We start from the raw sequence: 21,443 nt of genomic DNA on the forward strand, positions 1-21,443 counted from the left end.
TTTCCGGTCTCCCCCCCCCCCCTAATGACTCTGGATACGGTCGGGATTTAAAATAAGAGTCTGAGTTACAAGGTCCTTTTAAATATGAAATTAACATCCATCACTCCTTCGTAACTTAAAAATACCTCATTTTTTTTAATTTTTCAGAATTAACCCCCCCCCCCAAATAGAGCGAATCCGTCCCGGTTATATCAATCACGTATCTAGGACTTCTCCTTATTTTTCACACCAAGTTTCATCCCGAGTTTCATTCTGAGACACGATATCATTCTAAATATCAAATTTCATTAAGATCCAATCACCCGTTCGTAAGTTAAAAATACCTCATTTTTTCTATTTTTTCCGACTTAACCGTCACCCCACTCCCCCCAGATAGTCGAACCGGGGAAACAATAATTTCTAATTTAATCTGGTCTGGTTCCTGATACGCCTGCCACATTTCATCGTCCTAGCTTACCTGGAAGTGCCTAAACTAGCAAAACCGAGACCGACAGACTGACAGAATTTGAGATCGCTATATGTCACTTTGTAGATACCAAGTGCCATAAAAACTGTATGTCCTCAATAAGTTCTTTCCTGTTTCTCACAATCTCAGGGTAATACACCGAAGCGATTATCAAACACGAGAATCTTCTTGATAAATGTGTCGGTTTACATTCCGTCCACAATATCTCATGGTTGGAGTCAAGTGGATTGCTTAATAGCTTTGACAGTGGATCGTCCCAAAAATAAAGTCCTAAGTCGCCTCTACGACGATCTAGGCCAAGATGGCGATGGGCATTAAAGTAGTCAGTGCATCCTTTAATGCGCGCTGATTCAGAAGTAATGTCCTAACATTCACTTATTATTGCGATTGAGGCGTTGTTCTGCTTTGTTACAACTTCGAGTTCGTCGATTTTATTGCTAAAGGAATGGGTTTTACACACAAGTATATTAGGCAGCTTTTGTTTAACTGAAAAACACTGAAAACCTAGAGCAGGTGGGGTTTTATCACAGTCGCTAATCACAACCGGCTCGCTATAACAAGGAGTGAGCACAGGTGGCGTTTGATGAGCAGGAAAACAGTATACTCATACTAGGCAACTTAGTTCACACGACAGGGCTTTAGTCTTGGTCCTTTTTGAAACTAACACGGGTATCTTCATCCCCTTTTTTAGTCTATCTCAACGTTTCCCACGATGAGAGCGTTTGATGGAGGTTGTGGCTATGGTAGAACCATCTGGCGGCGCTTTTAGAAGCCCAATTGCAGTAAGCTACAAAATATACATGACGCTACCACCAAACTAGCTGAATGAAGTTCAAATAGGGTGATCTCGTATTTAATTTACATGACAATAGCACTAAGCAAAGTCAGGAATACTAAATCTTTGGTTACTTTTGGTTTCATAGATGACCGGAAATCTTTTAGTTTAATAGATGCTCAAAAATCTTCTAGTTTAATAGATGGCCGAAAATCTTTTGGCGCCAGAAAAGACACGATCAAGTTAAAGAAGCAAGTAATGGCCATCTGTGTATATTTATTACTTGAACAACTTTATGGTTGAATTTAAAACGCAATGAAAATATATCGATTCAAATTTCAATACAAAGAAAAAATACAATTCAAAACAGTGAATTTAAAATATTTAATTTCTTCGCTTTTTTCTTTTTGATATAGATCACAAAAATGATAGACACATTTTTTTATATTTCATAAACAAAGCTTCATTTCATTTAATTTTTTTTACTTCAACTATCACAGCCTAATTAAAAACAGCCTAACTTCCTAAAATAAATACAACAAATAAATAATACTATCTCACTTACATTGTACTTTATGGATAGAGCTTCATGTACAACAACATGTGTAACTGATTCGACAAAATGGAGTTGATAAATACCTCCCATCATTTCAATTTTCCTAGCTAATCGTTCCTGAAACCAAATATATGTCATTCAATTGGTACAAAAATCCACTTGCAAATTATAGGAGGAAAAAAGTGAGAGGGAAGAGAAAAGGAAGAGAGGGAGTAAACGATAGAAAAAAATATTTTATCAAGGGAAATTTCCTTTTACGTAGATCGTAATAGCTTCAGTTGCTACTTGGCAATTTGTCATTACGCACCTGCGAAGGCGGAAAAAATGTGCAAGAAATGTGCTTCTCTATCTTCAATAGAGAAGATAGGAACTTTCCATGCTATACAAGATTTATGGTATGACATTGAGAAAATTTGAAAGTGATTGAAAGTGAAAATTTTAATTTGCAAGCACCAAAAACAAATATAAATATAAAAAATGAAATAAAAAAAAAACGAAATGGCAAAACAAAATCAAACAGGTAAATTGAATGTCTAACGAGAACAAATAAAGGAAGCACAATTGCCAAAACTAAAAACAAGTATAAATTTGCTTTTATAAGATTTCAGACTTAAAATGACATCAAATAGCGGAAATGGAAATAGAGTTAAACTAAAAAATATAAGGAATTCGCCTATCCCCCGAAACCCCCAAAAGGATAGAATATCACTTCTACGTTGCTAAAAATAAAACATATTTTGAGAAGGTTTTAGTATAATAAAACGATAATAATAAGCACTAATCAATCCAGTCAAATCTCAGAGAAAAGAAAAAGCGGGATAAATTATATTTTGGCAGTAAGTTTTGTGAGTTCCTAATTCTGTAGTTCCTTACATTATTTAATTTTTATTGACATGCTCATGTTAGCTTACAGCTATTGTAGAGAGCAAACATGGTCTAATCTATTTAGTAGGATTTCTACCTACACAATTTTATTATAGAGTATGTTATATAGAAAACCTATTTGTTTTTATGTGAAAATCCTCCAGAAATGTAAAACACTTACAAGTCCGACTAGATTAGGGGGTAATTGCCCGGGGTGAATTTTCATCAAGATTGAATTGCCCAGAGGGTATTTCCTTGGGGAGTGGAATTTTTCCGTGAAGATGGACCCAGGTATCCTGGAGTTATTCAAAAAATTATCAGAAATAAAATTTTAAAATACAAGTTTTTTCAACTGAAAGTAAGGAGCAACTTGGTTGAACTTGGTTATTTAACATCAAAATATTTAACGACTTTAGACTCAGTGTTAATAAAAAGTAACGCTTTATCAAAGTAGTTTGTTCAAAGTAAAAAATTAAAATAAAATCAAGAAAATCAAATAGAAATTTTTAATTCAATATTTTAAATCTAATTTTGAATGACAAAAACCAATATATTCGACGCCTTTATGCTTCATAACTGTAAAAAATTAAATATTTTTCAAAGGGACAATTAGATAAATACAATCACTCCTGGAAAAAAAATAAATGATAGTAAAAACAAAAAACGCTTCTGTTCAGAGGGAAAATACAAAAGTTCCCAGTTCTCGGTTCAGGATAAACATTTCTGATTATAGTGACTTCATATATCAGCTCATGGGTACTCTTGCAATGCAAGCAAAAGTTGACGGCATATTTTTATCGAAATTGCCCCTTATTAAGTTGTTTTCCTTGTGTTTTCTATAATTATACTAACTTTCTCGTGTACTAATAACTGCGCTAATTACTAATAAACAAATACTTTTTTAGGATCACCATAAAAAGCTAATTCTTAATTGAATGTTATCACTAGTTAGGCTCTTATAATTTCGTTATTGACAAGGATCGTTATTTACTTACTATTCATTACTATGAAAAATTTGATTTTTTTTTTTTTTCTCCAACCAAATCATATAGAAAAAATGTGTGTGGAAAACTGGAAAGGGGTCATTCAGTCACAAATTAGAACTTATATTTTCCTTCTTAAGGGTCAAAATCTATTGGAAGCCAGCCAACAATGGGGCAGCACACATTTTTTTTATAATTTTTCCCTATTCTGTTCTTTTTCCTTTGGAATTCTTTATAATTAATTTATAGTCCCAAATTTCCAGGGGGAACCATGGCCCCCTGTCAGGGCCCATGAAAACCAACAAAGAATTTCGAGCCTAGCGCGCCTACCACTCAGCTAGGACGGGTTAAATTCATTGTGACACGTGTAACAGAACCGAGGAACCTTGAATCGTGAGTCTCGGCTCAGTCTCATCCACGAAGCTGCCACAAGGTGGCAACACTTTTCTAACATATCTTGCCAGGACTATGCTCACTTTAGACCTCCTCCCATACCCTCCTAAAAATATATAAATCGTGCCTCAATTTATAAATAAAATCTGTACCTTTTTAGCCTTTTCAAAGCCACTGAGTGTAATTACGAGATTCTGCATGGCAAGGTTAGCTAGTGGCACACGACTTGGAGGGATGGGTTCACATCTTTCGATACTTGAAATAAGACATCTTGGCCCAATAATGCTAAAAAAAATAAGAATTTGAAATTGTCAATTCAAAGAGTATATAATATGTTTAATACCCCTCTCCTCCCAGACACACACACACTGTTCAAGACTACTGAGCTTTTTCGAGTCTAATGCGTCGGGTTTCTACAGGGTGACCCAAAAAGATTCGTACCCATGAAAATTTCAATTACGGTTTTGATTAAAAAGCTTTTTTTAAAGCCATAAATTGACTCAAAATTGATAGAAATAGCTGAAACTCTGGTGAATGGTCTTCCATAAACTCAATAGTGTGTGGTCGTAATTTGAAATAAATAGCTTTTTAATCAAAACCATAATTGAAATTTTTATGGGTACGAATCTTTTTGGGTCACCCTGTATGTGTATTTGTGAATAAAAGTTATCTTATTTGCAAAGCAAAGAAAAAAAAAAGAATGAACAAGTAGAAACCAAAGTCTTGTACAGGGGGAAGGGGCATTTTGTACGAACAAAACCCTGCCCAGGTTATTTAACTTAAAGGCCTTCAAACTTTCAACTGTTGAAGCATTATTCCATCATTTTTGTTCAAGCTAATGATGCATTACACTTTGGATATTCAAAAACTGTACAACTTGTGTTACTACTCACAGACAACACTGCCATTACTGAAACACGCGTTATAATTTGAATTGACTGAACAAAATTAAATAATTCTAATTAGAACGTGTTTATAACTTCGTCTTTGGTTATTTCTACGCGTTTTTATGTTTTATGGCAGAGCTATTTCATAGCTGTACTACCATCAAAATTGATGATATATTTTAACTAGCCAGTCAACTAAAAGTATTCATCTATCAATACAGACTTTTGATGCAAACTGAGGCAGAGGCTCCAGCCTAACTACCTTAGGTTTTTAGCATATGTTTAGTTGCGTTTTTAAAAATACTTTACTCCTATATGTTTGAATAGCTTCCGCAAAATTCAAACACACACATAGAACCGTTAGAGATTAATAGTCATTTCAGTGGTACAATGCACGAGGACATGTATTATAAAGAATGTTCTAAGTTCCATATATTCTAGGTTTTATTTATTTATTATTTTTACCATAACTTCGTCTTATCGCCCTAAATTTGCTAAATGCGTTCAACTTTTTGCTAAAAATGAACACAAATCTATGAGGTACAAGAGCCTAAGCACAGCACAAGTTGCAAGCACAGCACAGAGCACAGTAAGCACGGTGATTGTAAAGTTTCAATCCAAATCTTACAAGGTAACACACTTTAAATCAGTAACTTTAAAGACATATTATTTACTAGTATTTCAGAACATGAAGATAACTTGATCTACATATCTTTTGCTTTAACTCTATGGACTGTAATTAATTCTACAAGGAACCCTTTTCATCACACTTACATCCAACCAATTAAAGCTGGGGTTCTGATGACATCCCTCCCCTCCCAACAAAATGCTCAAGTTTATATCAAAGAAGAAGGCTGAAAAAGGAGCTCTATTTTGAGAAACAGTAATAAGAAAGATAAAACATAAATAAGAGAATAAAAGAAAAATAAACACGTCTAATCATAAAAGGATAACCTTCAGAGTCAAACACATTGCAAATAAATATTAGTTTTGACAGACATATCTGCTTCACATTTATTTTACCTCTTATATCTTAAATTTCTTACAGTGACTTTCTAATTTGACTGGTAATTCAAAAGCTTTCCCTTTTAATTGAAAGAGTTTTTCTTTAATTAATTTATTTTTTATTAAGAAGAAAGCAACAAAACATTCAAATTGAAGATCATTTTTCTTACATTCTTCTTTTTTTGTCATCCTCTTTTTTCTCTGGCTTCCAGATGAGGCGAACTAAAGAGGAAGAAAAGATTGAACAATAAAATAAACGTTACCAGCATTTAAATTTTTCCAAATACTCAAGTATGGGGCCTTCAAGGGGGTCCAAAATAAAAACATCACTTTTGACAGGACTAAGTTTGAGAACATCTCTTTCTTCTATCCATTGAGTATCTGTCTTTATATTATCAAGACAGCGCTGCAAAAATACAATAATATTCAAATGATCAGTATCAAAAAGTTAATTGGAATATAAATTTAGAACGATGGTGTGAAATAGATAAAACGTCATATTTAATAGTCAATCACAAAGAAGCAAAATTTTTAAAATTAGTTACTTGTCAAATTCTACTTTTGAAGACCTACTTAGAACCATATGTATGCGTCTCAGAAAACAGATATGTTTCATCACGGGCCCTGTTTTAATATCTACTATGATCTACTTGTCTGTAATACGAGGCGTGTTTTTTAATTAAGGTCCTTTTGATAATAAGTACACAACAAATGATTATTTAAAAAAAAAGTAAATTTATTTTCAAAAAGTGCATAGGTTACTCTATTTAAGAGCATAGTTGCCAAGTTTTTTGTAAGACTCATCACACTTCTCAACTAATTTGAATGTAACTCTGTATAAAAACTTGTCGCCTGTTCTGCTAACCAGAAATTCACATCCGTTTTTACGTCGTCATCATCTTTGTAATATTTGCGACTGAGGTGTTGCTTGAGTTGGAGAAACGGATGGCAATCACTTGGTGCAAGATCAGGACCGTATCAGGGGTGATCTAAAATTTTCAGCCAAAACTTTTTTTTTATTTGCTCTGTGGAGTTTTTTGAAGGTTAGGCAGTATGCTTCTAAATTGATAGTGGCTCCTCCATTGCATGAAGTTGACCGAAAAAACACCATGCCTATTTCGAAACTGACAACTTGATGTTGTGCTGGGAGAGAGGATAATCATCCTTCAAATTTCCAGGGACGTGTGTATGTTTCCATTCCATGTTCTAATGCCTCGATTTGGGCGTGATATGCGAAACCCATGTTTCGTCTCTAGCTGAATCGGTTGCCACCTCAGTGGCAACCATTAAAAAGATCACGACGACACAAAAACAACAGTGAACTCTTGGTTATTGGAGCCGGCGGCAAGTTCTTCTAAAGACTTTACTTTAAATTAGTTGAGAGGCATGAAAAGTGTTACAAAATACTTGGTAACTATGTAAAAAATAGAGTAAAGTATGCACTTTCTGAAAATAAATTTACTTTTTTGGAATAATCATTTGTTGTGGACTTATGTTCAAACGGACCTTATTAAATAACACTTGTTGTATCTACCTGTTTTTAAAATTTGCTTTAATTACCTAAAAAGAGCCAATCTGAAAAAGAAAAAAAATCAGAAAATTTTGGATGCAGCCTAAGGCTAAAAATGCAATATTTCTTTTGATAATGCTTAGGAATTACTATTCTTCACAAGGAAACACTATAATAACAAAAGGCTAGTACCATCTGATCCCTAAGTAACCCTATTTCCAAATATAATACTTGTTATTGTGACAATGTACCCTATCTCTCCAATGAAGCCAGATATAGCTATAAGCTCAACAAGTCCAAAACTAGGCATAAAAGCAGGTATGAACAAAGTTCCAAAGCTGCCAACACTTAGAAGCACAACTTTTGTTTTGACAGCTTTTCTTTGAGCAAACAGATTTTTATATACAGAAACAGTATTTTGAAAATCCTCCAACAAACTTGAAAACTACCAAGCCGCATTGCAGCTTTGTTACGCCATCTTTTCCATGGTGGCCTGACATATAATGAGCAGAGAAAACACTGATTACCCATTACATCTCAAGAAGCTCAAGATTCGCACCCTAGGCTGCAGAAGGAAAAAGGAGACGCTATCAAGGCCTATGAGCTACTAACTTCAGGAGAAACCCCTTCCAGGTGGATGACATAGCATAAACAAGAGTTCACCCAATGAAGTTATATAAAAAACCAACAACATTTCATGAATATATGGAATTCCCTTGCAGAAAAAAAGTAACTGTTCCTAGTATCATGCTGTCAAAAAATCAGCTGATCACAATTGATGTACAAAACCAAGCCAAACCTTATGGGATGCTACTGATGTTTGTGCTTACTTCATCACTGACTCAAAATCTAAGTTTAACCTTGATTACTAGTTGCTGCAAATCAAGGTGGAGTAATATGTACAAAGTTTCCATTAATTGGATTTTCACCTTTTCTTTGGTTTCTTATCAAATTTTTAAATAATCTCAGGTAATATATTCAGCTAACACACTCTTTTATAGCAGTGTGATATTACTGATTGGGTTTAGAATGCAAATAGACATTAACAAAGATGTAAAACAATTAAAACAATGAAAATCAAATGATACGTTTGTTATTTAGGGCTATATCTGGCACCAGAAGGGGGTGGGGAGATGGGGTGCTGTGTCATGATTGCAATCATTATATTTGAAAAATAGTGTCAATAGGGAAACTGAATGGTAAAACCTTTTGTTATTAAGGGTTTGATTATGAGCACTAACAGGGTAATTTTTAAGGATTAGGCAACCTTAGCAAATTGAATAGGACAAGATATTCAATATTTAAACAGCTAGTCTCCATTATGCAACCTAGAAAGTGGATTGTATCAACATTGATTTTTCAAAACTTTTGTGATAAGTATATGACTAGCTTGAATATTTTCATTATTTTCCAAACAAACAATTTAAATGTTCTGAGAGTCAATAGTGGAGCCTAATGACAGATACACTCTTTTATCTTGAGCCTTTGCTTTGAAAATGCTGCCAAATCTTAGACATGAGTCTTAAAGTTAAAAAAAAAAAAATAATCTGAATCATAGACAGACTCTATCATAGATACATTCAATGTAAGGCAAATGTTACGAAGCAGAGTAGTTGTATTTAAATAGGCTAGGATGTAGGGATAACTTTTATTCAAGTTTAAACGTAAATAAAGGTTCCTAGAATGGAGTCAGCAAATTACAACTAGCCTAGTGCTAGTCACAATCATCAGCCAATCCCAACTGTCTACATCAAGAAAAATTCTAGATGAAGGGATTTTGTCTATCTCCCTGAAATAAGTCAAGAAAAGCGAGTGAAACTCGAAGGAATGCATTCAATTTCAATTCATTTCCAAACAGGCAGCAGACAAGCCGAATAAACATAAATATATATAGCCTACAATCTATAGTCAACACTTGAGAAAAAATTAAAAATATTTCTAATCGTCCACTTAAAATCAGTACACCATAACTGACTAGTCAAAATATAACTAACGAACTAAAGCAGCAGATAAACCGAATATTCGTTTTAGTTGTCAAAACACAAATACATGTACAGTTCATTGTCAACACTTAAGAGATAATTTGAAATAAATCCAATCATCCACTGTATTCAGTGCGTCAATGACCCTGTGGGAAGTTATTTTGAAGTACTTACCTCCACTCCTTCCCTTTTCAAAGATTGTCAACCTTTCCTTTAAATCACATTTGCCAATGACAAAGGGGGATGATTCTCCTTTAGATTGTTGTTGAGTAGGTGATCTTGTAGTGCTAATTTCTCTGTATGAGCTCAGGGGCGTCCCAGATGAGTTTTGACTTCATGTCTCTCCAGTTGCCATCCTCTGACTTGTTTAACACTTTGATGGATTTTGCCTGGGCTGTTGCTTCACTTAGAGAATTCCAAAAGGGGACACGTCAGGAAGCAAAGAAGTTGCACAGTTAATGGTCTTTGTGGGTAAACTGTTATAGCTTCTTTGAGCATCCCCTGGTGATTCTTGATTCAGCTGGAGAGAAAGGGGCGTTTCTAACATCTGTATCCAAAAGTGTCTTTCATCATTATGTCCCTATACTTTCTACTAAAGGTGAAAGTTAGAAGATTGAGCTTGTTTAGGCATTCCTCATACTACAGGTATTTGAAATTGTTCAGGAGCTTAATAGCTCGCTTTTGGGGTTTCTCCAGTGCATGTTAATCTTTTTTATAGCGAAGGTGGGCATCGATTGATTCAAATTCAAGTTTTGGAAGTTCTAATTCTGTGTACAGTTTCTTTATAATTATAATTCTAGTAATGATGACTCTTTTTATCAGTCCAAGTACCATAATGGCTCCTGCAACTTGGCGCTGAAAATGTCCACTGAATTTAATGTACTATCATCAATGACTTCTACAATAACACTAAGATCACATACTTCTTTGACACTTTCAAGAATTGTTATTGTGCCTGTGCTGGACACCAAGAGATAATTCTGGTATAGTTTTCTTGGACCTAGATGAAGGACTTTACATTTACCTGCATTAAAGTCCAGACCCCACTGCTTGCACCAGCTTCACAGATTGTCAAGGTGAATTTGTATTGATACTGCATTGTTTATACTCTGCAGGTCCAATCCATTTGCAAATCATCTGCAGAGAGAGTCAGGTTATTGGAAACTACAGCTGCTGAATCATTAATGTATAGGCTGAACAATGTAGGTCAAAACTTTGTGACCTATGGCACAGTGCTGAGGAAAGGCACTGGATTCAAGTATATTCTTATCCCATTTGATCATAGAGGATTATATGTTGTGTTTTTCCACTAAGAAAACTGATAATCCATTCAATTATATTAAAATTAACTCTGTAGGCTTTGTTTCTTAGTGAGATAGTAGTGCACAATGGACAAAGATTATTCTCTATAGATCAACCTTTTCTGAGGCCATGTTGTCCATCAATTGGCATGTTGTTTTTTATTAATAAATCAAACAGTAAGGAATAATGCTTGTCACTATGGACACAAAACAAGAAATAAGATAATTAGTAACACTAGCAACACTTAAAGCAACTCATGTCCAGAACTCAACTCAAACAAAAAGATCAACTTATAACTAATAACTAAACATCAAAAACTCGTAAATAGAAAGGTGTCCAAACTAAAGAACGTTTAAATATCTGCACATTCCCAGCTTCCATGATTTTAATGGGTAGACTATTCCAAGGTAAAACAACCCTACTGGAAAATTAACATTGCCCTATTTCCTCATTTGATTTTGGAGGGCACAGTTCACAATGGTGTTGGTGGGTTGTTTGATAGTGACTGTGTTTGAAAAATGAACAAAAATCTAGGTCGTTTATACCTTTGATAATACAGAATCCGTTGATAAGGTTACCACGATGCCGTCTGAAATGTAATGATAGAATACCAAGCCTAGAAAGTTGCTCTTCGTAGGGAGGATGTTGAAGATAAGGAATCATCCTTGACGCCCTCCTTTTTTGCCTTTTCTAAATGAAACTCATCCATTACATTTAAAGAAAGCAAGACGGAAGTGTTATGCTCAAGAGGTGGGCAAACAAGAGACTTGTAAAGCAAAAGCAATTTCGAAGATTGAATTTTCTTAAACTACTCTTCAAAGACAATAATTGACAATTTTTCATGATTGCTGAAACATGCTTATCAAATTTTAGTTGGGTATTGAAATGAATACCAAGGTATTGCACCATTTCTTCAGAAGGAAGAAATGGTGCACGTGTCCATGCACCATTTTCTTCACCATTTCTGCATCATATCAAAAAAAATACATGTAATTGTGAGGTATCCTACAACCATAATGTAAAACAACACACTTGGACGGATTTATAAACATGGAATAGGATTCACACCACTGAGTCAGGGAATCCAGGTCCTCTTACATAAATTGTACATCTATTAGATCTTTTATGGGTAAGTAGACTTTCACGTTGTTGCAAAACAGTTTTAAAAATGAGTTATGGATAGAAGAAGCCAAGTCATTAACAAATAAACAGAATAAAACAGGTCCCCTCGTTAATACCTTGCTCTTTATACTAAATCTTAAGTTTTGTCCCAATTCTTTAAGAATGACTCCCAAATCAGAAAGGCTGTAGAATAAATAGTTGAAATTACTAAAAATACTTTAGCATAAAGAGCAAGGTATTTATCTCCTCCTAAATACCTCGCTCTTTATGCTAAAGTATTTTTAGAGCCCCTCATATGCTTAATAACCTCTGTTCGTTTTAAGTTTTAATGCTACTCCTTACTTTCAATTGAAAAAACTTTTTCATGTTTATTTTTTCATTGTTTTTTTATAGTAATGCTAGAAAATCCTGCGCCCTTTTCATTGAATTTATCTTCCCCCATGACATATTCCTCCAAGGAAAGATCCTCCCACATAGCCTCCTCCATCTAGCCCCCGAAATTCCACATTTTTGTAGATAGGAGCTTGAAATTTTTACTATAGGGTTCTTTGATATGCTGAATGCGATGGTGTGATTTTCGTTAAGATTCTATGACTTTTAAGGGGTGTTTCCCCCAAAATAAGATAAATTTTCTCAGGCTCGTAACTTTTGATGACAAAGACAAATTCGATGAAACTTATATATTTAAAATCAGCATGAAAATCCGATTCTTTTGATGTATCTTTTAGCGTCAAAATTCCGATTTTTAGAGTTTCGTTTACTATTGAGCCGGGTCGCTCCTTACTACAGTTTGTTACCACAAACTGTTTGATATAGCACATTTACGAAGAAGTAAGGGTATTGATGCCTTATCAAAAGCCTTTTGAAAAGTCAATATAAACACAATCAAATGGTACACATAGGTCTGCAAAGCCCCAAAAGTCAGCAATTGCCTCAAGAACTTGGGTATTACAAGATCTTTGTTTTTGAAATCCAGGCTGAGCAGGACTCCAAAGACTATTGTCCTCAAAGTACTTCTGAATTTGCTCTATAATCGATTTTTCCACCACCTGATAAAAAATAGATGTGATTGAAATTAATCAATAATTTGTAAATTCTGATTTAGAACCCTTTTATGAAGGGGTTTTACTATAGCTTTCTTCCAGGCAGAAGGGCACAACCCACATACAAAAGATAAATTAAATATGAAAGTAAGTTGCTCTACAATTTCTGCATCTATTTTTTTAATCCTTTCATTTGCGAATCAGTCTAACATCTGTTGATTTTGATGTGTCTAATTTTTCAAGAATATTAAACCCTTCAATTACTGAATATTCTGAATCACTAAAGGGTGAAGTAGTTTCAGGTCATGTTGTTAGTATTTCAAAACGTGAGGGTATTCGTAACAAAAACAGAAGCAAAAGTATCATTAAAAATGTTGGGCGTTTTCAAAATCATTATCAATTGTTAATTGTGTAGTTGGATGTGTAAATTTTTATATAGATTGTACCAGGTTTAATTTATTTCTATTTACATTCTATTTACAAAGTATTTTTGGTGATGTAGTAATAGATTGAATAATATGTGTCTCAAGCTCTTCACAATTGGCTCTAAGAAGTTTATTAACCCTATTTCTTGCTCTTGAGTATGCAGACCATTTATCTCTATTTTGCAATTCAATATAAGACTGCCAAAGATTGTTTTTTTAACGAATTACTTGGAGTGCTTGACGTGGAAGCTTAGGCTTTCTTCTGTGGTCAGAAGAATTACTCCCCAATGGAACAAATTTCTCCCTACACCACTTTAAAACTTCTTTCAGAAAATCAAAAGCAAAATCCAGAGACACTTGAGAAGTTTTTAGCTCATGCATGGTATTAATTCTTAATAGATTCATAATATGCATTAATATAATTATACCTCAAAGTGTTAACTCCCTCTCTCTGAACATTGGTATTCATATAAATCTCAAAGGGAACGTTATCCCTTTTACCTAAAGGTAGTCTAAAATGTGTGGTCAAAACATCATCTACAGATTTAGCAATGACAGGGTCCAAAATAGATGGGGTGGCAACATTTCTGGCTCAAGTTGGCCTAACAATATGCTCGTACAAGTAAATATTATCCACTCTATCTAAAAACTGCTGTTCATAAGACAGACTTGGCTGACTTGTACTATGGACACACCAATCTATGCACGGTAAGGTAAAGTCACCCAAAATAAGTAATTCAAAACAACATTTTGCAAGACAAGAAAGGCATGCAAGAATATTAGCATTGTTAATAGGGCTTGTAAGAATGGATATAGGATGCTGAAAAAAAAACAAAAACAGAAATACATATGTTATTACTTTGAGAAGGTAGCTTGATATCAATAGCCAAACACATTCTGACACTGAATCTACTAATGGATCAATTACCATAGAAAACTGTATAGATTCTTAAATGTAAACACAGATGCCCTTTTAGCTGATTTGTTAAACACTAAACTACAATGTGGTAGCTGCTGAGTAAAAATAGATGGATCACTGAAATATTTCAGTAAAACTTCCATAACAGTGACTATGTGTGGTCTCCATTTGTTAATTAACTCACTAAACTCTATCCATTTGGAGGAGAGAGAATCTGCATTAGTGTAAAGCACCAAAAGTGGATCACAATGAGATTTCAAATTCGGCATGGGAATGAAAAGGCTGTTGTTCTTGAACTAATTCCAGCTCACTCCTGCAAGTCTTATTCCTCCAACCAACCTCACCAGCATCAATCTTTTCCTTCAGCTGTAGTTTCAAAGCATCATACTTCTTTTTCATCACCAGTTCAGCATCACCCCTGTCATGCACAACCCAGAAATATGGAATCTTCACCTTAAGCTCAGCTTCTATGCTGGTAAAAAAGAAGATAGCTGAATCAAAGTCAATTGGTGACTTAAACATTAATTTAACTGGTCTATTTCTATTAGCCTGCTTACAGCCAGACAGCACCAAAAAAGAATATTTAACTGAACAGCTCTGCATCATTTCATTATTAATGAACTGTAGATCAGCTTTATTCTGAAGTTTTTGACTTGCCATCCCTTTTTCTTCTTATCCAAACATTATAAGGTATTTCTGTTTCTGTATCACAGAGCTCATGTTGCACTGCTTAAGTGGAATATGTAGAGGCCCTTACTTGGGTACTTGAGGGATCTTCACATTTGAAATTTCCTGCAGAACTGAGACCTTTACTTTGCCTTTGAGCATTTATCCATAATTTTCGCTTCTAATTTTGAGATTTATTCACCAACTGGTTTAAGTAAAGCTTGAAATTTGAGGTATAGCTCATTTTGCAAATCTGGTTTGAATTTAGGGAGAGATTCAGTTACAATCTTCTTAATAGCCTCAGGAGTAGTTTCCTGATATTTTTGTTTGCAAACAGGGCAGTACCATGCCAGCCCCAGGCACTAACTCATTTTTGCAAAAAGTTTGTATTCTGATTTCAATATGTACAGGCACTCTACACACAGCCACATTTCACAGCAATTGCAGAGCAGCACATAGCTATCATTGGCTAAATTTTTATCACATGCTGCACATTTATTGATGCCTTTTTTTTGGTGACTAACAAGCTCATTTCGATGCTCCACTCATTTGGCTACTATTTATTTAGATACTACTATGACAACACTCTTGGGTGACAACTGTCCCAGAACAAGTATTTCACATTGGCAACACTATTTGCCGCCATATTGATTTCAAGCATATATTTCAGATAATATGAGTCTATGAGTCCAATAAAAATGGAACAATAGAGAAGGTATAACTGTCAATTTAACTCACTGATTTACCTTTAGAAAGAATGTCACTGACATTCTCCAAATCTATTTTGTAATCCCTATCTCCATATTTTTGCTCAATCCTGTTTTACAAGATTTAAAAATCTATTTTATAAATTTAGGGGGAAATTCTTGGGTAAACAAGCTTTGATATGGCTTGATATCATGCATAACAGAGATTAGCCAATATTTCCAATGACAAATAGACTGAAACCCCAAAATTAAGGTAAAATATTTTTGGTTAAAGTTTAGATAGGCATAGACCTGCCATCTAGGCTACACTCTTCTAAGCTCTATAAACAAAGAAGCAGTAGAGATAGTAGCTTGATAGCAAATTCCAAGGACAAATTTTAGGCTCTGGGTTCATTTCTGAAATTTCCATTCAACCCACTTACCCACTTCCCATAATAACAAGAAGCCCTCAATTGCAACTTAACCCTGCAAAATATTTAAGGTTAGGAACCAAATATCTTTCCAAGATTAGGCACTGTCTGAGCTCTAGAGGTATTACCCTAGTCAATAAATAGGGCTAGCCTAATAATAAATAAGATTGCTTATTATTAGAACTAACACATATTATCTTGGCTATCACAGCTACTGTTCTCAACTTGAACTAAGGGTTACCTAAGCCATCCAACTTAGCAAGAATATCCAAGATCAATTGTAAAAAAGGTAGACATTGCTCTCAAACTCTGAAAACTATAAAACAATCCTTGTTTGCAAAGAATACACTAAAATTATTTTCTGCATCAGTGTCAGAATATAAATGTCCTGTCTGGCATTTTACACTGACAAGAAAAGAAAGTGATAAAACTGAACAGGTTCAAAAGAGGTCACTACCAATCATCTATGGAGGTGCCCTGCTGCCTTACTCTTTTTATCTGAAGGCATTTGAACTTGGTCCCTTATGAGAAACTGAGCCTGAAATTTGCCCTGACTATGCTCTCCCATCCCATCTACAATAACTTTCTCCTGGCTTCATTTGTCCCTCTTGGGTCACAACTCTCCAGAGAAGAGGCTCTAAAAGTTCTAAAACCTACACCAATTTACTTCAAGTCACAGTGCTATTATCAATGTGTCATGCTAAGTTTTGTTTGTGGTAGTAAGAATTTATACATTATATGTTTTGACAACTGAAGTTGAAACTTTTGGGCTTGTTGACAAATTTTTCTTGTGATGACAATATTTTTAGTTCATAACAAATTGATTTACTGAAAGATACCATGCTAATGCCATGCCTATAAGAGTGTATCTTGATTAAAATAAACGACTTGATAGTCTAGATTTCTTCTTCTTTAAAATAGAAACCTTTGCATACTGGTCCATTTTGACCTATTTATTTTTCTACCAAAGGTTGGGATTTGCTTCAAGGTAATAGACATTCAAAATGGGCTAGGTAGACCTTCCATGGGTGTGCTGTTCTAACTCTAGGTGCATGAGGGATTGTACTGCTGATGTGATACCAGGACCACAAAATGCTCCCAGTAGCTGTGGATGGCTGCTGTTAGAATTCATCAGTGAGGTACTACAGTTTGTCAGAAAGTGACCCAGTGTCTCATCTTCTTTTTGGCAAAATCTGCAAAGTGGGGACTGGGAGGACTTCCAGATACTGTGGTTCTCTTGTAGGTGAAGGCACGGTGGTTAATGTCTATTGCACCAAGTCTTACTTTGTAGTATAGGATGATTTCCCTCTGTGTCTAAGGGAGACATAGAACTTTGCTTTGCCAGAACTGTTTTTAATACTAAGTAGGAAACCACCCCTGAAGGAGGTTTGTCTGTGACTTATGTAAGGAAAGCAGAATGCATTCCTAGCTCTCTTGTTAACTCTGGTGTGTTTATTTTTTATCCCAAGATGGCTTGATATGGGAGCAAATAAACTTTGGAGGCTATGAGAGTTTAGTGTGCAAGAATAAATTTGGAAATTAATGTTAAGAAGACCTAAGTTGCACAGCTTTGCTTACCTGGGTTGTATTATTATGATAGATGCAGTAGCAATGTTAAAAGTAAAACAGCCAAGGCCCACAGTGTGGTAAAGGTCTAGAATAGCAGCTCTTCAGAAGGAGATATTTTAGAACAAAAAGAGGCATTTTTGGATTTTTAATTTCATGCTTATTTTTATAGTTTTGTTTGTATTTTTAGCAATTCATCTATAGCTCTTCTCTAATGGTCCCATATAGTCCTAGGATATACAAAAAAAAAGCAAAAAATGACCAAAATATTATTTAATAACCTAAAACAGGTATCAGTAAGTTACACTTCCATGTTTATCCCATTTTTATCTGCTTTAGAGTCAGTTTCCATCAATTATTAGTTGTTGTTTTTGCATTGCCTAGGACTATTTGAGACCATTACAGGAGGGGATAAATTGCCAAAGATGCAAACAAAACCATAAAAACAAACATAAAATTAGCAATCTAAAAATGTCTCACTTTTGTTCTAAAATGCCTCCTTCTGAAGAGCTACTACACAGGTTGTTTTTACATAATTAAAATAGTTTGGAAGAATAGAAAGATATGGTGATATGGTAAATTTGCAAGATACTTGCAAATTTAATTTAAAGTCCTATACAGACCCTCAAAGATGATACTTTTTTCTTATTTTAGATATTGCTTATACACCTCCATTAGCATTACTCTTGTTTAAGCTGGTTTACCTATAAATTGACCTGACTGAGACAAAACTAAGAGCCAGAAAATACATGGGAAATATATAATTTGGGCTATATACTTGCACATAAAGAGGGGGAGCATGGGTCTGCAGATGGGTCTACAGACTAAAGTCTGTCCTGGGAAGGTATTTTGAAGTACCTACCTCTGCTCCTTCTCCCTCTAGAGGGCTCTGACCTTTAAAATATGCATGTTATAAAAGTGAAATCTTGCAAAATAGATCTTCTGCTTGAATGAAGTACAACAAAATTGTTTTCAGCTTCACAACTTTGATCAATCCCAATTTATAAGGTTTTTAAGATATTACCTTAAATTGCAGCTTGGAGTGGTATAAGGATTATCTATCCTTGTGATGCTCCATGAAAAAAAGAATTCATTTGGTGTAGATTGTGGCTGTTAGACTAGACTCTTGTGGATGACTCTGCAGCTTCCAATTGTAAAGGAACTCCTGGCAGAGCCATTCCCTATCAAGGTGGGACTTGAACATGTCAGTTGAAGTAGCAGAAACTGTTTCTTTAGACAGCTGGTTCCACATATTGATGATTCTTTGGCTGAAGAAATGGCTTCTATGTCTACTTGTGGAATGCTGCATGGGGAGCTTCAAAGAATGTCCTCTAGTACCAGAGTGCAAGGGCTGTGTAAAGAGACCAGGAAGGGTGTTTTTAGAGATTTTTTTTTTTGTTAAAATAATGTCACCCCTTTTCCTTCAGTATGTCAGCGTTGGCAGCTTCAAACAATGTAGTCTTTCTTTGTATAGAAATTTATTCATGCTGCTAACCATCTTAGTGGCATGACACTGGACATCCTCAAGCAATTTCTTATCTGTTTTGAAAAAAGGGGCTGCCAATGACATTCTGACCTCCAGGCATGGACGTACAAGCACCTTACAAAACTTCATAAGAACTCTTGGGTATTGGCTGGAGACAGCTGTTTTTATGATACTGAGGGTTTTATATGCAGAAGATGAAAGATGAAATACATTTTCTAAATTTTGAAAAAAAAACATTGATATTGCTCAGAATTCTACTCAAATAACAGGAATTGCATTTTCAGAATTAAAGGCAGAGAAAAAGCAACTGGTAACTGAAAATTAAGGTATAATGTTGTTTTGTCAAAATTTCAATAGGTATAGACCTGTCATCTAAGCAGATTTCAGGGCCCTCTAGAGGGAGAAGAAGAGGAGGTGGGTACTTTAAAATACCTTCCCAAGATATACTTTAGCCTGTAGACCCATCCCCACAAGTTTCATTTTTCTAACCTAACCCCTTTCCAAGATAGCAAGAAGTTACTTAACTGGAATTTCTACAAATTGTTTTCAGCTTTGCAACTTTGCTTAATCCTAATTTCTAAGGTTTTAAACATATGCAAATACATTTCCTAAATTTTGCAAAAAATCATTGATATGGCTCAAAATTCTACTCAAATAACAGGAATTGGATTTTCAGACCTAAAGGCAGCAAAAAAGTAACTGGTAACTGAAAATTAAGATAAAATGTTGTTTTGTCAAAATTTCAATACATAATTGACCTGTCATGTAGACAAATTTCAGGGCCCTCTAGAGGGAGAAGGAGTGGAGGTGTGTACTTTAAAATACCTTTCTGGGATATACTTTAGCCTGTAGACCAATCCCTGAAAGTTTCATTTTCCTAACCTAACCCCTTTCTGAGATAGCAAGAAGTCAATTAACTAGAATTTTACCTGAATTTGAAAGTAAAAGAGGTATTATATTTAGAAATTACATAAAAAAAAGCATTGACTGGTATGTTCACCTTAGCCTATTCCTATGTCAGCAACTTAAGCTGCTACAAATTTTCCCTGATCTGTAAGTGCTCTGAAAGATGAAGGAGGATTGTTATATATTTTTTCAAAGAAATTATATAGCCAAGACACTGTTTTGGGTAGGCATCTGGCTGACTGCTTTTCAAACAGTAGCCTAGCCTGTAAAAAAGAATGTGGTTTTGTTCTGCTTTTTAGGGCTATGATGCGGAACAGTTGAGATGGCTAGGACATGCTCTACAAATAAATGATGATAGACTACCAAAGCTTGTCCTTGTCAGTCAACCATCTATGGATAAACAAGATACAGGTCATACCTGAATGGGGTGGGAGGGTTTCCTTAGAGAAAGGGTTGAACAGAAACTAAAAAATTTTGAAGGGTGTAAAGAGGCTATGAATAGATTTGGTTGAAGGAGGAGTACCCATAGGTATGTTGGCCTGAGGTAGATTAATGCTGCAGTGAACTGTTCCTAGTAACAGAATTTAATGAAATATAAGTTGCGCTTACCTGAAATGCCGTTTTTAGGTTGGTAGATGCTTCTTCAATCGTCTTCCCTTCAGGAATCACGCAATGAATTCTAATAGTGTTCACAGATTCGTTTGACATTTCCAGTTCCTTAGAATCGTTTCTATTTAAAAACTGTCTTCACGAGTGATGCCACATTGTCAGCGTGAAAAAACGCCCTGGGATTTTCAAAATAAGCCCGAACAAGCCCCAAAAATTTTAATCGAAATAATCCACTTTTGAGACTTCACTTTATAGTGAGCGTGTCCGAAAGCTTGTTCCACGGAGAATGCTACATCTGGGTGCAACATTAATGCTGAATTTTCAGTCCGAAAGCTATTCTCATCGTTTTTTCTTTAAACTTCAGGAAGAGTCGTAATTTTGTTTATCTCCCCTCAATATTCGCAGGGAAGAAGGATAAACCTACCCAGCAGACGGGAATACTTGACTTTTTTGCCAATTTTAAGTTTGAAATATAAAAGAATTATCTTAAGCTGAATGGCAGCTTAATATTTTGAACTCAGGGTTTTTTCTGAAGCTAAGCCTTTGCATTAAAAAACTTATGGTGCGAAAGTGAAACTGTCTACTTGGAAACAAATTCGTCTATGGAATTCTCAAACTTGAGACTTTTGAAATCAAAGAACATGTGCTCAGACGTAGGATCATAGTTGGACGATGTAATTGTAACTGCTGCTATTTTAGATGAAAGCAAAAAAAGACAAAGGGGCCATTTCCCAGCTGAGCCCTCGAGACAAATCTTAATATGTTAGTATTCCTCACAGTTTTAGTTTTCCCTCCAAATTTACACCTTTCAACAGAGTTGCCGCCTCTCCAAACCCTTGCGAAAGCTATAACCCTATATAA

At 34.9% G+C, this 21,443-nt stretch overlaps 1 protein-coding gene across 1 annotated transcript in view; it reads right to left on the reverse strand.

The window, feature by feature from the left end:
• Positions 1-20,744, reverse strand: part of LOC136024932 (DNA topoisomerase 2-binding protein 1-like) — a 101,542-nt gene extending 80,798 nt beyond the window's left edge. Inside the window, exons 1-4 of the mRNA XM_065700519.1 lie at positions 20,583-20,744; positions 6,193-6,335; positions 4,190-4,322; positions 1,807-1,914 (exon numbers count right to left, since the gene is read on the reverse strand). Coding sequence (XP_065556591.1) covers positions 1,807-1,914; positions 4,190-4,322; positions 6,193-6,335; positions 20,583-20,681 — 483 coding nt within the window. The 5' untranslated portion in view covers positions 20,682-20,744. The remainder of the gene's footprint in view (positions 1-1,806; positions 1,915-4,189; positions 4,323-6,192; positions 6,336-20,582) is intronic.
• Positions 20,745-21,443: the final 699 nt, after the last annotated feature.

Source organism: Artemia franciscana, chromosome 3 (assembly GCF_032884065.1).
Source record: "Artemia franciscana chromosome 3, ASM3288406v1, whole genome shotgun sequence".
Lineage (NCBI taxonomy): Eukaryota > Metazoa > Arthropoda > Branchiopoda > Anostraca > Artemiidae > Artemia > Artemia franciscana.